Source organism: Oryzias latipes, chromosome 17 (genome assembly GCF_053564925.1).
Source record: "Oryzias latipes strain Hd-rR chromosome 17, Olatipes_Hd-rR_3.1".
NCBI lineage: Eukaryota > Metazoa > Chordata > Actinopteri > Beloniformes > Adrianichthyidae > Oryzias > Oryzias latipes.
Window position 1 is genome coordinate 17303398 of NC_136253.1, and position 17138 is coordinate 17320535.

The 17138-nt window shown below is 42.9% G+C and overlaps 1 protein-coding gene across 2 annotated transcripts in view; it reads left to right on the top strand.

The window, feature by feature from the left end:
- The first annotated feature begins 4407 nt into the window (after positions 1-4407).
- LOC105356172 (sickle tail protein homolog) overlaps positions 4408-17138 on the top strand; it is a 29127-nt gene continuing 16396 nt past the window's right edge. The window contains exons 1-4 of one of the 2 annotated variants that reach the window (XM_011486358.4): positions 4408-5376; positions 10333-10577; positions 13928-14093; positions 14753-14948. In XM_011486358.4, coding sequence (XP_011484660.1) covers positions 5100-5376; positions 10333-10577; positions 13928-14093; positions 14753-14948 — 884 coding nt within the window. In that variant the 5' untranslated portion in view covers positions 4408-5099. Of the gene's footprint in view, positions 5377-10332; positions 10578-12023; positions 12218-13927; positions 14094-14752; positions 14949-17138 lie in introns of those variants that run through there. The other variant, XM_011486359.4, reaches the window with a different exon arrangement.

Sequence of the window (17138 nt, forward strand, 5' to 3'; positions counted from 1 at the left end):
AGCAGGCAGGGGACAACCGCTCCCCGGGCGACCAAATCTGCCATCCAGGCCAGGACCAGCAGGACCGCCGCGAGGCCCCCAGAGCCAGAGAGCAGGGAAGCACAGGGGAAAGAGAGCGGCGCCCCAACCCAACCAGGAGAGCAGCCCCCCGCCGTGCCGGAAGAGCCCAACGCAGGGCCCCACCCGAGAAGGGCACCCACAGCCCCAGACGAGCACCCCATCACCACCCAGGAGTTCCGGGCATCCCCCCGCCCCAACCCCAGGTACGAGCCAGGACCCCCCAAGGGAGACCCGCTCCGCACTCCAGGCAGCCACCCACCCGGCCCACGGTTGGTCCAGGGAGGGGCAAGGCAGGGGCCAGCCACCCCCACCCCGGAGGGGAGCACCCCAGGGAAAAAGGGGGGCCCACAAGGGGTGTTGTAAACATGGCCCGACCAGGCTCGGCCACTGTTGGAAGTTTTGCGGGGCCCAGCGCCCAGGGGCAAGGAACAGAACCCACCCCCAGGGACACGGACACCCCTCGGCTCAGGTGTAATGTGAACCCCCCCCCCGAGCGGAGAGAGTACCACCGGGCCCAGGAGACCGGCCCTCAGGGGACACGGTAGCCGTTGCCAAGGGACCCGTACCCCCCACCAGGGAAGGGGTAGGGGACAGATGGTCCTAGGTCCCACCTTCCTTGCAAAATGTGTGTGCGTGTATGTGTGTTTGTGAGGGTGTTTGTGTGCATGTGTGTGTGTTTTATGTTGGAGTGTGTATTTTGAGGGGGGAGGGGTGTGTGTACTAAGGGGGGTTCAGTTAAAGGGTAGGGCACTGAGGGGACATCTCCTGATTACTCACCCTCCCCACCAAGGGGACCTAAATGTCTATGTAACAACTATAAGTAATTGAAACTCTTTTCTTATCATTTTCAGATTCCAGCAGTACAACGACACAGCAAAATCAAACAGCTTCTGGTGACGGACAAACCAAACAAGATGAGAGGAAACCATTAAGGCATTAACCCTTGTGCTATCCTAGGCACTTTAACATTGGGAGTTGGGTCATCTAGACCCACTTGACAGTGTTCTGAACCTTTTTTCTTCAATGATTTGTGATCTTCACTGGTGTTCATGGATTACATCAAATCTTTCCACCTTTATCCACCTTTGTCATGGTAGAGAGAACACGTCAATGCAGGGGTGGGTTCATCTAGGATAGCACAAGGGTTACGACCAACTCAGATGTCCCATGAGCTCGTCTTATTGACTTTGACGTGAGCTGCTTGGCGGAAAAGCATGAATTTTCAGGATGTTTTCAGGTAGCAGATGTGCATCTACAAATAAAAACATGTCAAATGAGCATGAATATGACTAATGTTTGCTTTGGTTCCATGCACTAGAGGACATGGTCCCCCAGAAACTTTTAGGATTTCAATCAACCACAGTGTGGCTGCTTGGAGTAGTTCTGTACCAAACTCTCCACGACTGTAACGACTTTTTCAACAGGGGTGGGATTATATAAGTTTGCTTCCTTCCACTCCCTTTCAAGCAATATTTATTAATATGTCTAATTATCTAAAGTTTGATTAGTTATTGTACGAATGTATAACTGATGATTGGATTGTTTTTTGTGTATTCTAATTTGATTGCTTGCAATAAACCATTTCAAATCAAAATCAAAAACTGTCAGGCTCTGTAGGGACAATGGTTTAAGTCAGGTTTGTTAGTCGGTAGAATTCTGTAAAACATGCAAAGTTGGGATACTTGAGAACTGATGTTTGGAAATACTAGGCTTTTTAATTTAGCTGTAACCCTTGTGCTGTCCTAGGCACTTTAACGTTGGGAGTTGGGTCATCTAGACCCGCTAGACAGTGCGCTGAACCTTTTTTCTTCAATGATTTGTGAACCTCACTGGTGTGCATGGAGTACATGAAATCTTTCCACCTTCATCCACCTTTGTCATGGTAGGGAGAACACGTCAATGTAAGGGTGGGGTCATCTAAGATAGCACAAGGGATACAGCTGACAACTGCAGAGTCATCAGGAAAGTTCTGAGGATGTCCAAGGTGAACAGGGATGGAGAGCGCACAGTGCCCTTTGGGGCTCCCACACTATACTCATCACCACATCAGACAGGACACTGCCCAACCGGACATCAGCTGCAGCTTCTCACCCAGTAACCAGGGCTAGATGGTGTTGAAGGCACTGGAGAAAGACTGTGACTCTCACAGTGTCTCCACTGTCATCTAGGTGCGAATGACCTTGCTGCAGCAAAGCTGGAATGGAGAGAACTTAGAATTTACAATTGTATAATTTTTGGTTACACACATATTTACTGCTTGGTGTTGGTATGCAGTGTATATGGTCTGTATATGTGTGGGGGTGCGGAGTGGGGGTGTATGGGGTGTTGAGAGGCAAAGGGCTCATGCCACATTAGTTCACTGTGTCAATACATATTTGTGTAGTGCTTCATCATGTAGCTGCATGGCTCAGGGACATGCTTACTCAATTTAGAATCCTATTGGCTGGAGAGTTTTGAAAGGATTGACTCATGCAGACAACAACTGAGCAGAAACACAAGCTTTGAGAGCAATTTCAACTGAGAGCAAGAAGGAGAATTTAAGCAGAAAAATGGGAATTTCGTGTGAGGAGCAGTATCTCTGAGCGTGGACATAGCAGAACATTTGCACATGAAAAGAAAACAACATCTGAACAAATGACCTTAAAGTGTGAGTCTCAAAGTGAGAAAATGCCATTGATCGCATGCAGAGAGAGGCCTATGAAAGGCCACACAAAAGCTGACATTTTTCAACTCCAAAAAACGTATCAGAAATTTAAAAGAATTTGTTGAGTCAGAGAAAACACTAAAAGAAAGTTTAGTAAAAAACAAACAATTGAAGAGCTAAATTGCAACAATTAGCAATGAGATGTTCAATACCAGCCAGATATTTAGTTAGAATCCGATGGGGACGTTTGGCAGCGACTAAAGCCTAAAAGGGCTTCATCTCCCATCTGCTGCAGATGGATCCACTAAGGTTTATATGAGATCTCCATTCCTTCTAAGCTGATTGAAGCATTATTTGAAGGAATTTCTTGATTAGAGTTCTGACAGGAAGTTGCTTAGTTCTAGCAGAAACCAGCAGAAGGGACCCCAGGAGGAACTAAAGGAGACAGATAGAAGTTTGAAAAGATTTAAGAGGAAAAAGAATAATGGTTCCAAGCATGAGAAAAGGACTAGGGACCAGAAACAAGCAACTAGAAAATCCCCAATGTTTAAGCTTGAGAAGTCTATTGGGAAAACACCTGAGATGCTCCATACTGTGGACAAAAAGACATTTCCTGAAATAACGCTATAAAAAAAGGTAATTCCAGTTGTGACTGCGTCATGGACATTGAAAGGGAGGCAGGGCAACCAGGAGAAGTCACAGCCGACCCGCATGGAAAATAATTACACAAAAAACACAGAAACCTAACACAAGTGGGGAAGCATCGGTCCTGCTTTTTGAAGTGGACACCTGAGAATGTTGTTTTCCTTTGCTGCGCACCCAGGCAGCAGACAGGTACCAGAGGGGAAGACAGAAAGTTCCTTTAGGGGACCTAAAAAAAAGCCAAATGTTTGAGTTTTGAGTGAATATGAATCATAGAATTCCTGATGCTATGTTCACACCGGGCTTGTGATGCGGGTCCAGGAACTCGCCGAATGCGGGTTCTTGAACTCACTTTAGCACATAGTGTTCTCACTGGACTGTTGGTACCTGATACTAGCCACAGTCCAGTGAGAACACCATATGTACTAACAATTAGAAAAGGGTTGTTGCAAAATGTCAAAGGGGTGCAAATCTCACAAATCTTGCTCCAGACTTGACGTATGAAAGACTTGGTGTCATGGAATTCCTGCCGGGCACAAATTACAATTATTAATCTCTCTTTCATGATCAATTTTCCAACGGTTGGCACTTCTGTGTTTAGAAAAGGATGCTACCAAACCCAAGTCCCTGACTGATCACAGTTCAACTGGTTTATGTTTTGATGCGCGCTCATTCGTTGGCCAGACGTTTAGTACGGACAGAAAAACTTGTGTAGCGAGGCGTGAATGCAAGAATTTTGAACTTGGAAGCCCGAAACGCACAAATACGTACATTTACATATATACATATACTTTTCATTGGAAGTGGTCGTTTGACCTCGCGTTTCCAAGCCTGCTGTGAATGTAGCATAAGAATCCCACAAGACAGCTCCTGACTAATATTTAATACATCAAGAGCTCTTGAGTAAATCCATGTAAATTTTCTTTGTAATGCCAGTTCATTCTTTTCTTTCTTTCGTTTTCTTGTGAGATTGTGAACACATTTTGCAAAGCCACCAATATGTAGTTATACAATCAAATGTAAACCAAGGAATTTCTAATGGATGGTTTCCATATCCACAGAAGAACATATACACTCTGAAGCCTGGAGTTAAAATACATTTTCTGGTAACCTTTGCAGTGGAAGTAAGAGATGCATGAAAAGTATGAGAATGGGAGCAGAGCGCAGGACAGTTACTGTTCTAATATGTTAATTTAAACAGACCAAAGCAGAGCCTTGAGCAAATGCAGCAGTCGAGCAGAAAAAAAGTGGGAGGAAAGACCGAACATGATTGCAGGAGATAACTTGGAGAGAAAGGAGGGAAAAGGAAGAGAGACATAGACCTAAAATGAGGGTAGAAGGAGAGGAAGCCCTCCCGGAGGAGCTCAAAGGGAGCCAGACAAAAAATTGTTCTTGAGTTGCATACTTTTCACTGCTGGACACTTGTGGTCACAAACAGAAGAAAGTCTAAGGATTCAGGAGGAGGAAGAGGGTTTTGTCTCAGGGCAAAATCCCAAAGGAAACCTGGCAAACTGTGTTACCTGTCCTGGAATGACAGGACCCCCAATCTCAGACAGAAGAGGACCCAAACCAAGAGGACAGCTACAAGGAACAAAGAAGCTCATAATCATATGAATCTGGTGAGCAAACATGATTTGTCCATTTCTTCTTGAGAAGAAGTAATAAGAAAAAAATCAAGAGGAGAAAACACAGGGAAACGACTCTGATTTTGTAAGAAATAAAAGAAACAAGCCTTCTGCTCATAGCCTTACAAATGTCCAAGTCGTCCTCCCGTCTGTTTAAATCTGGAAGAAGTATGTGTCAGAGCCCGCTTTTGGTAAAGGAGCTGCCTTGCAACCGTTCATGCATGTTACGGACTGGAGAGAGGCTCATGAGGGCAGGCAGTGAGGGAAACCTGCTCTGGCAACAGAGTGTCAGCCATGAAAGACGCCCGTCTTTAGCTGGATTAGTGCAAAAGGCAAACTGGCCCATGGAGTGTGCAGCCCCACAACACAAACCTACAGAGAAACCAGGAAGTGACACCTGCAAAGGTAAGACGCTGCTTTCAAATCCTCAAATAAGAGTGTTAAGAAAACTGCATTTTATGCAAAAAGAAAAAAAAATTCTGCCAACTGTAATGTCATAATTGTTTTTTATGACACAGTAAACTGTTAATTTTTTTATTTTTGTTGCTAATAAATGTGCTATAAGGCTAAAATGGAGTATTGCTTCTATCACTTTGTTTCTATCAGACCTATTTTAAGTTGCAAAACTCAACATGGTGGGTTTTAAATTTAGAAATGAAGAACATGGAACAAAAACGTAAAACATTTATGATTGGCCGACTTTTTCAATATCAATGAACTTGTACCATTGAAAATCCAGTTCATAAGCCTGTCAATGTCTTTACATTTGCAGGAGGCATTTATTTGAGGAATGAGAATCGCAGAGATTAATATTTATTGACTGTGCCCATGAAAAACTTGACACGTATAATCTGCCTAAAGTGCCAATTTTTCCATAGTCTCTTGAACAATACATAATGAGAACATAGGTAATTATTTAGTAGTTGATTACAGGCCCATACCTAACTTCACTTTCTTTTCTAAAGTCTGAGAAATTGTTAGAAATCACTTCTGTGCCCATCTGAACTAAACGGTTTCTCTTGAGGAGTTTGGTCAGGATTTAGACGACATCACTGCTCTGCTGTAGGTAACCCTGGTCTGCAGTGAGGACTGAACGACCTGCCCTGCTGAGTGTGGTATACAGTACTATTAGGAGTAATCTTTTGACTCAAAAGACCGGAGAAAAGTAGTTTGCCATCTCTCGGTGGGTGGAGTGTCTTTGCCCAAAGTGGAGGAGTTTAAATATCTCAGGGTCTTGTTAATGAATAAGTGAGATTGACAGGAGGATCGGAGCAGTGTCCGTAGTTATGCGGTCGCTGTATCGGTGCTAATGAGAGAGCTGAGCCAGAAAGCAAAGCTCTCAATTTACCCTGTCAGTCTCCGTTCCAGTACTCGTCCATGGTCATGAGCTATGGGTCATGACTGAAAGAACGAGGTCCTGAATACAAGCGGCTGAAATGAGCTTCCTCCGTAGGGTGGCTGGGTGCTCCCTTGGAGATAGGGTGAGAAGCTTGGTCCCCCGCGGAGAGCTCGGAGTAGAACCGCTTCTCCTCCACATCGAGAAGAGCCAGTTGAGCTGGCTCGGGCACCTAGTCCGAATGCCTCCTGGACGCCTCCCTGGGGAGGTGTTCCGGGCATGTCCCACTGGGTGGAGGCCCCGGGAAAGACCCAGGACACGCTGGAGAGACTATGTCTGTCGGCTGGCCTGGGAACGCCTCGGGGTCCCAACAGAGGAGCTGGAGGAAGTGGCTGGGGCGAGGGAAGTCTGGGCATCTCTGCTTAGACTGCTGCCCCCGCGACCCGGTCCTGGATAAGCGAAAGAAGATGGATGGATGGACGGATGGAGGGATGGATAGAGTTTGACTAAAAAGGTGTTAAACACAAAAAACAGCACTTTGAAGTTCAGCTTTGTTTTGGATCCTGGGATTTCTTGATGAACTTATGGTTTCAGTGAGTGTATAACATCACAGGCTTCAGCAGGTCATACCCCACAGTGATCCAGTTATCTGATCCCCACAGTACATGAGCTGCACCTGTTTGCCTGTATGCCACGTTCACATCAGGTACTGTATGTACCATGCGCTCAAGAATGCGCTGAATGCCGGTTCTTGAATGCACTTTTAGCATACTGTGTTCACACTGGACTGACTTTACCCAAAACTAGCGAATGTACCACAGTTGGAAGAAGCTTGGTGAGAAATTTCATAGCAGTGCAAATCTTGTGAGTCTTGCTCTTAATTTTCTCTTTCACAGCTCTATTCCGATTTATGAAAGACTTGGTCTCGTGGAATTCTGGCCAGGGAAAAAACGTTATTACTTAATTCTCCTTCACGATCACTTTTCAAACAGTTGGCACTTCAGTGAATTAAAAATGGCACTTCCCACATGTCACTACTAACTCTGAGTCTCTGACTGGTCAAAGTTCAACGAGTTTACCTTGCAACACGCATTCAAATGACACGCGTTTTGTATGCAGAGTCCGAAAAGAGTCTTTAAAACTTACGTACCGATGTGTGAATGGGAGAGTTTTGAATGCAGAAAGCATTTACATAGACTTTTCCTTGGAGGCTGTCACTTAAACGTGTATTGTGGAGGCTGGTGTGTACGTAGCATTACAGAGAGAATGTGCCACTGCTCTACTCCTTCCCACTCATTTTTTGATGTTTAGGTTTCATTTTCAGAGACTTTCTTTAAATTTATATCTCCCTTTTTTTCTTTCTTTTTTTTTTACAGTGGGTGGACTTTTATTTTGCATTTCCACACTTCTTGGTTTCCTAAACTCTCCATTTAATCAATTAATTAATTAATTAATGCTTATTTGAACATCTCTTGTCTACAGCTGTGATCCGATGATCCAATCCTTGTCAGTTTGACCCTTCCTAAATAAAACCATGAGCAAGTTTAGGGACCTTAATGAACCCGGCCCTTAATGTTTTATGATCTGCATCACGCTGAGTCTTTTCTTCGTTATTCACAGAAATGTTGCTGCTGTCCTTGATGTCTTCATCAATTTGTTATAACCCACAGCCCACAGCAATGTGTGTGTGTGTGCAAGGGGTTGCCCATGCCACATTAATGCAGTGTGTTGAAGGACATTTGTATAATCCTTCATAATGAGTCTGCATGACTCAGTGACATGCTAATTCAGTCCTACAGGACACAGGGAGTCCATGCAGCAAACTTTAGAGCCGGGGGCAGAGTTGAGCTTTTTTTTAAAGTAAAATGCAGGATTTCACCCCAGTCTCTATCCAAACAACTTTCTCAAATGGTTTTGTCATCAGAAAAAGCTACAATAGTATTCTGTAGCTTGTGTTTATTAAGCAGACTAAAGGTCTGTTTCTGGTGCCAACATGAGGGGTCTCTATGACTCCATGAACTGCCCAAGCAGCAGTACAGCACGCTTTAATGTGGAACAATTATTTACCCAGAAAACACAGTTGCATAAAAGAAACTTGTGACATTTGTGTTTAGGAATTTAACACAGGAAATGTTGCTGGCGATACCTAAATAACACACAGTCTTTGACAGTCCTTGATTCTTTGACTGTTTAGGTGATAAATGTGAATCCGCTTGTTCTTTTTTTTTTTTTTTTTTTTAACTTGTCCTGTCCAACAGCTGGGCAGACAGATGAGAGCTGAGGGCCTCTTGTGTTGACATATTTTACTTTAACAATAGGGGTTATTAATCTTCAATCCGCTTGTTCTGACGTGGACAAAAGCGACTTTTCATTTCGTCTTTGCATTGATTTGTAACTCATTACTACTGTAAAGTGTTGCATATGAGTGCAAAGTCACTTTTCACCGCTTCAGAATCCGCTGGAATTACATTAATTGCATAAACGGTTAAAGAGTTTTGGTAGTCGACAGAATGTGAACACTAGAACTTAAACTCTGGTGTTAAAGGGCTAAATAGCTAAATTGCTTTGTGTCACAGAAAGAAATCAAATGGAATTTCTACTTTACGGTATATAATAATGTTGCAAAAAACATTGTGTGAAAGTTTTGTTGGAGCATCCCACATTAAAACTATCTGAAGATATACCCCCCCACCCTCAATCTGGATTGTGCATAGAACAGAAGACGAATGGCCAAATTAAGAGTCTTAAGTTGTGTGCACATGTAGACAAAGAGATTGTACCTGCTACTTAACTAGGGTTCACAGGTGATTTACTGAGACTGCACAAGGAGCAGACCCAAACTGAACAGCAGCTGGGTTTTAAGAGAAATAAATGTACACCCAAAAATACACGTTGGATGCTTTTCCTGACACACTCCTCTGCATTTATCCAGACTTGGGACTGGATTGTGCCTCCTTGCCTTCCACTGGTACAACCTGCAGTATTTGCTCTGGGTGTGGGGGCTTTAGTGCACGTGTGCATTCAGTGCATTTGTGGCTCAGGGAAGAACAAAGTTTTTCGTCTGTTTGTCTGGGTGCAGATGCACTTCTAGACCTTGCCAGAGCAAAACCTGTTGGCCAGGTGGGAACCGGGATGAAAGCAAAGTTTGACCATTTCCTGAGCTCTGAAATGCTGATCTTCTGGAGAGTGTACACTATTGTCTTCCAGTCTGTCCTGATGCAGATATCAAACTGGTGTGTAAGAAAGCTTTTCTCTGTGAAATAGTAGAAGCTCACCAGCAGCTTTGTCCTCAAGATGTTTATTTAGTGTTACTAGCCCTTGTGCTATCCTAAGCACTTTAACATTGGGAGTTGGGTCATCTAGACCCACTAGACAGTGCTCTGAACCGTTTTTCTTCAATGATTTGTGATCTTCACTGGTCTCCATGGATTACATGAAATCTTTCCACCTTTATCCACCTTTGTCATGGTAGGGAGAACACGTCAATGTAAGGGTGGGGTCATCTAAGATAGCACAAGGGCTAGAAGATGGAAGGACTACTCTGGCTGTTTGATGATGACTGTGATGTTGGAGGGGATTTTGAGGGGTTGAGGATGCCACAGAGCTTGAAGGTCTGGACCCTCTCTATGCAGGCTGCTGTGATGCAGACAGGGTTCTGCTCTGTGGTTCCTGAAGTCAAGAAGGGTTTCTTTTACGAGCTGCTGTTCCTGTGCACAGCTTCATCTTACCTGGAATCAGTCCCACCGCCACATGGGTGTCATTTGCATGTTCTGTTCTCAAAAAAAATTTAGGCAGCCCCCTAGTGGCAAGATTCTTGCAGTGTATTCTATCCTCTCAGGTTTTTCCTAGTGCATTCTGACTGTTCTATAATGTTCTAAGATGCACACATTTTTTTACATTTTTAATGTTGTACCTTAACGGCTAAATGAGAAAAAAAAAACGTAAAATAAATATTTTGTTTAGTCGTTTGTTTGAGAAACAGGACATGATTACTGAAATCGCCTCATTGCTTTTGTTCCTCTTAGATCTGAGCAACAGTCAATGCAAAGCATGTTCATCGTCCAACTCTACTGAAGACAGCAATAACTGCAGCCAGCAGTTAAACACAGACCCTTCCAGTGCTGGGCCAGACTCCCAGTCTTCCAGTACCTTACCTCAAAGGTGTTGTGCCGTGGTGCCGCAGCCTCACATTGGAGCCATGAAGGAGGAGCTCCCAGAGCAGGAGGATCATCATCAGACCGCAATCATCAAGACCTGCACAGAAGAAAAAGTGAGAAACAGCTGGAAAGTATTGTAGAAATAATAACTGAGCTTTTTTATATTAAAAAAAGTGATATTTCTAAAGTTATTCATACACTTCCGTACATTCGGAAGGAAAAAACTTCATTACCCTAACTATTACACCCTTTCCTTTAATTGGTTTTTGCAACCCTCCACTAGTATTAAAGACTCATAACCAATAAACATTGCTTGTTTTTTACATTGGCATTTTTCTCATGATGGAGGACATATTTTAATAAAAATCAAGCTTTTAACTGTATTTCTAAGGATTTCTTTGTTCAATTTGTTGAGCAGAAAAAAAATGATGTTTGAAGAAGATCATACATGTAGAAAATACACAATGCAGAAATGACGTCCTAGAAAACAACAGTCTTTGACTTTGGCCAAAAAACACCATAAACCAAAATCAAAAGACCACTATCAGTGCTTTGAAAATAGATGAAAAAAAGATGTGTGACATCCAACCATTTCAGGTTGGCGTAGACCCTCCAACTTGCTAAAGATCATCCTAATCTTTAGCTCCCTATTCAGATTTTTGGTGGATTTCAAACCAGGACTTTGTCTTGACCACCGCAAAATGTTCATGCTTCTGTCATCTAATAATTTCTCTATCACAATTGCTTTGTTTTGGGTGATTATGCTGAAATGGCCTCAACCAGCCTAATGCTGTTGAGGATTTTGATGTGTTTTGTATTCTTTGGAATGCTGTTGACTACAGTAAATTTATGTTCCATCACCACGTTTGGCTGTGGGGACGGTAAATGGTATTTATGTTTATAGCCCTTTACTACCTTCTTAGACGGCCCAAAGGACTTTACAGTCACAGTCCCATTCACCCATACACACACACACACGCATCCACACACTGGTGGCAGTTTCTCTGTGGAACACTGGCGCCAACCTTCCACCAGAGGCAAGGTGGGGTCCAGTGTCACGCCCAAGAACACTTCGACACATGGATGGCGGGCGGGTAAGGTGGTAAAAGAACCTGCGATCTTCTGATGAGAGGTCAACCGCTTTACCTCAGCACCACAGCCGCCCATAGCTGAAGCCAAATCTATCTGTATGCAGCTTCCAATGAACAATCCGGAGAAGTGGTTTATAGGTTGCTTTCAAATATTATCACGAAAATCGATATATCACAAAAATGAGAGATTTATTGACAAATTATTCCAGTTTGGGGTTAAGTAAATGAGGTACTTAGAGGAACATATTGAACACTGAAATCCTTATAACGTTTAGACTAAAGAGAAAATGTTTAGCAAATCTGTCCTGTTTGAGGTGAATTGGGGTTCTCCCTGTCCCTCTTTTAGTTAACGTTGGTATGAAGCTCCATGAATAATTCATGCTGGCTTTTACCAAGTAGTGTCATGGGTGGGGTTGGTAGGAGGTGCAGCAACTTGCTGGAGACGTGTCAGTGAGCAAATCTTGTATTCTGGTCGAACTGGTAGAGCCAGCAGTGCTGTCGATGGATCCGTGTTGTAACAGTCAGTTGAGGAGGCTGGCTTTCAGATGCGTCCAACGCAGGTAAACAAGCTGCAGGTATACTCGCCAAAGGCAGCTCCCACACAGGCATGACTTTACCCTAGCAGACGAGTCAGAAAACATCAGAGAAACTCAGCCTTTCAGGTAAGAACCTTCAGCATAAATACACTCCAACATCTTCTTCAGCTTGCAGTGAGCCGGACCCTTTGTGTGTTTTAGAAGTGACAGGTTCTAAAAAGAAGTCGCATGGGTAACCAGCTGTATACCACTAGTCATGGAGGAATCCATAGAACCTTCTGTCCAACCTGTACTTGTCTTCAGGTGTCCATCTCAAGAAATCTAAGTTCTTCGGGATTGCTTTGGGTTTACTTTTTTCCTGCAGTCAGGATAAATTTGTGAAAAAAGCATAAGGAGTTAACATGACAAAATACTGCCCTGTTGGTTCTGTGAATACTTCAAAGAGAAATCCCATTAAGTGTTTCTTCATTCTTGATGGGAAAATGATTATTTTTATGGCACTTGTGTTATCAGACAGCATTCCACAGACTGTCTGCCAGCACGTATGATGGGCTAAAAATGGAAGGCAAACTTTGGATGAGATCAGATTAAAAAAAAAAAGGATTTAACTGATGATGGAAATTATCACTATCAAACTACAGGATAAAATAGTCTGTAGTTTCATCCTAAATGTAGAGATAATCTTGTTTTTTGTTTGTTTATTAATTTATTTATTAGTCATTCATTCATTGTAGTATTTTTGTACCCAGACATATTACTGGATTCACATGAGATGAGTGTGCAAACTTTCAAAACTACCATTTTGCTCAAAACGCATTCGTAGGTTCTGAGAGAAAACAGATCTTTTAGGTTGATAAGAACAAGGAAATGTTTAAGATGACTGGACGCTGAGACACCAAGTCCTAAATATAAGGTAGATATTTTCTATTGTTTAACCCTTGTGCTATCTCAGATGACCCCACCCTTGCATTGACGACAAATGACAAATCATTGAAGAAAAAGCTTCAGCGCACTGTCTAGTGGGTCTAGATGACCCAACTCCCAATGTTAACATCCCTAGGATAGCACAAGAGTTACGGAGAAATTAAAAACAAATAGTAAATGGTGTCCACTTAACTACCACTTCTCTGACTTTGCAGTCATCACACACACATTAATTTACTGATGGTGGGAAAGCTGCCATGCAAGGCACTAACTAACCTGTAACCACCAGGAGCATTGTGGGGCTTTGATGTCCCTGTAACTTTCCAATCAAAGATTGATCACTTTATCACCACGCCCAACAGTTTATTAATCAATGCAAAACTTTTGCTGACATTTTTTTCAAAGGAACTAAAAGATTTCTACATACCTGGCTGACCATGATACATGCATGTGTGCTTTTTAAGCTCCTTAAAGAAATACTTCAAAGAAAGTTTGAGGAGCAAACACATCACCACAACCTTCTTTCAGAAATATGAGTTTATGTACAGAAAAGCAGCACAAATATCACCAAAATCAGTCCTTCTGGGGGCAAATTTTAATAGTTTTTCACACACAGGTTCTTAAAAGATGAAAATTATGTCCCACTTCCCCCACAACATGAGTGGAAAAATGAATGTCACTCACTCAAATTATGACTAATTTATTTATGTTGCACAAATATTTGGGTTGTGGCATTTAGACATAGTACCCCCCTGAGAAAAAATGCTATAACTTTAGTGTGTGCAATTATGATTTACTATGCCATCAATAATTTGGCGGAATTGATTGTTGGCCGTCTTTCCTTTGGTCTAAAGGTTTTCTTCTTTATGTCTCTTAAGATCGATGTTTGGTTTTCTTTTTTATCATGTCCAGGAAAAACCTCTGCAAACCTCTGAAGGTGTCCATGTGGACCAGAACCCTCCAGCTTCAGAGAGAATGTGGGATGGAGAGGCGCCAGGCCCCTTTAGAAGGGGCTGTCAAACCCGTGCCAGCCTGCCTGCAGGGCACTGGAGCAGCCACCAAGCTGAGCGTCCGTTAGGTATGTGGAAGGATAATTGTACACAACTCCTTCAGGAGCACAAACATGTGAACTGAGGGGTCTTCGCATGATTATTTGGTTCCAAAGTCCAACTGACTAAAAAGAACTGATTATTTGGTTGCAATCTGGTCTGCAATCAAAGTTAAGATTAATGGAAAATGATTGTTGGAAATTTGAACCAATGAAACGATCTATGAGGAAAAAAAGTACAAAAACTCACATATGTACTCCAAAACCTGTAAAGTTATAGGTTTTTGCCAATGGAACTTGACAACCCCAAAAAGTTGAGTCAAAAATCCAAAAAATTAAAACAAGATGAGCCATGGTGTGACTTGCAGTTAATTTAAAGCCAAATGAGCTAAAATGTTTCAAATTCGGGTGTGTTATTGGAATTCCTAATATTATTCATTTAAAGGATGGAGATGACCTGGTGATCATATTTCGATAAATATAGGAGGGAAGAGGACAAAGTAAGGCCACGCCATTCTTGACAGTTTCAGCACAGGAGCTCAATTTGTGAACGATGGTCACGAGGGAGTAAAGGGGTTTTCTTTACCTTTAAAATTTAAGACAACTTAATCCAACGTTTTGATTATTGTGTGAAAAAGAAATCAAACACATGCTACATCACCAATGACGCGTTTCTGTCTGGTTGTCAGGTGTGCTGTATTTGCAGTATGGTCAGGAGACCCTACAGGTGAAGATGCCTGCAGAAATCAGCTGTCTGGACTCTGTGCACGCTCTGTTTGCCACTGCCTTCCCCTACCTGACCATGAAGATGCTACAGTCTCCTAACATGGGCATCTGCATCAAAGACATCAACTGCAATGCATACTACGACATGAATGACATAAGGTGAGAACCACTTCATTCTGTCAGTTTATAGGAACTTTGGGCAAACACAAGAAGAACTTTGAAATACACAGACTCAGTTTGGTTTTCTTTTGAATGAAAAAAGGGTTTTGACAAAAATGTGCTTTCTTCACATGCATGTTGTAAAGCTTTATGAGATGAGAGTCAACTTATGATGTTGCACCATTTGTTTTTCCAAGACTCACAAAATAAAAAATAAAAATTGTAAGAGCCCTTTAAATGAGAAATCCGATTATTGATTATCGAACTTTTCAATTTGTGTTTTGGGTTTTGTCAACATAAATCAAAATATACAACAATTTGCATTGGTTAGACCTGAGTTGTTTGGAGCATTAACAAGGACTTGCGGTGTGATCAGCGTTTTTGACTAATCTATAATATCACCTACTCAGACTTCTGGGTTCCCCTGTGCCGGTCCCCAGAGAAAATACAGGGTTGTGTCTGGAAGGGTCTCAGGCATAAAAATCTCTGCCAAACCACATGTGCAAATCAAAGCTTCTGCATGGTGATCCCTGAAGGGCTATCCCGAAAAGTGAACAACAACAACAACTTACATTTCTATTACGGCTGTTGACCACTGTTCTAAATAAAGGCCCCATTTTTTTGCCACTTATAAGGTTCCTGAACTTACCACCCTGGTAAGTACACTGTTTACATACTTGCCTGTCCTGCTAACTGCTCACTGGAATGCAACACAGCTCAGTGGAACCTCTTTTCACACAGCAAAAAGGCCCCAGTTTAAGTCCCAGCTGGGGGACGTGAAACAGAACACCAATGGGGGACCTTTCTGTGTGGAGTTTTCATGTTCTGCCCCTGCATGCGTGGGTTTTATCCGGGGACTCCGGCGTCCTCCCACTATCCAAACACATGCTCCAAAGGTTAATTGGTTACTCTAAAATAGGTGTGAGTATGCATGGGTGTGTCATTGTGGCCCTGCGACAGACTGGCAACCTATCCAGGATGTCCCCTGCTGTCGCCCACAAGTGGCCAGGATAGGCTCTGGCAGCCCAGTGATCCACAAAGAGAAAAAACTGATTAGAAGATGAATGAATGTTGCAGGTGACAGCTCGTAGGAAACACTTATACAGCACTTCGTATTAAGTAAGGGGGAAGTAGGAGAGACGCAGGCTATCATACGGATATGTCATTTTTTGATCTCTGGAGCCCTGCGCACTGCACACATAGCCCATTAGTGCTATTAGTGATGATTAGTGCATGCTCCTTCCGTGTCCCTTGCGAGCTCTTTGCACGCGACCTGTCTGTTAGAAGTGAGATCCTCCGGGCACTCACATATCACATACTCACCCAACAGTCGTCAATAAGGAGGCAGTACTCGCTGCTTACTAACAACTAGAGGTTGGTGTAAGGACATGACAACATCACCCTATGTCAGAAGTGCTATACAAATACTTCATAATACATTTATCAAACACATGACAATGGTACAAGTCCCTTGGGGTGGCAGTTCGAGCCCCAAGGGAACTGTAAGACAAACCTGAGCTCCCCTTAAGATGCAGCTGCTCTTCTCTACAACTCTCAACTGGCCCCAACAACCCAAAAACCTGCAACACTATTACGGCTCATTCTCCCCTATGGGCATGTGAGTCAGGCATTGCTTAAGATTCGCTGTAAAAATACAAACAGAAACCAAAAAGAAAAACAGGTTGTACACAATTTACTGTCCAGACAGAGCTGTAAGGTGTCTATAACCCTTGTGCTATCTTGGATGACCCCACCCTTACATTGACGTGTTCTCCCTACCATGACAAAGGTGGATAAAGGTGGAGAAGATTTCATGTAATCCATGGACACCAGTGAAGATCACAAATCATTGAAGAAAAAAGGTTCAGAGCACTGTCTAGTGGGTCTAGATGATCCAACTCCCAATATTAAAGTGCCTAGGATAGCACAAGGGTTAAGCCATTAACAGCTATTATCAAATACCCAGAATCCGTTTTTACAATGAGAAATTTGACTTCTACAGAAAAAAAGACCACTGACATGATTTTTGACAGCTAGCCTCAGTATTTCAATGAGGCACAGAGGATTGAACAGACCTTACACAGAACCCATGTTATCAATGTGGTGGTCAAAGTTTGGTTTATGCACTTCTGTTCTGACCATAAACCCTGAAAAACCTGCTATACCCATTAGCGGACGTCTGACAACGTT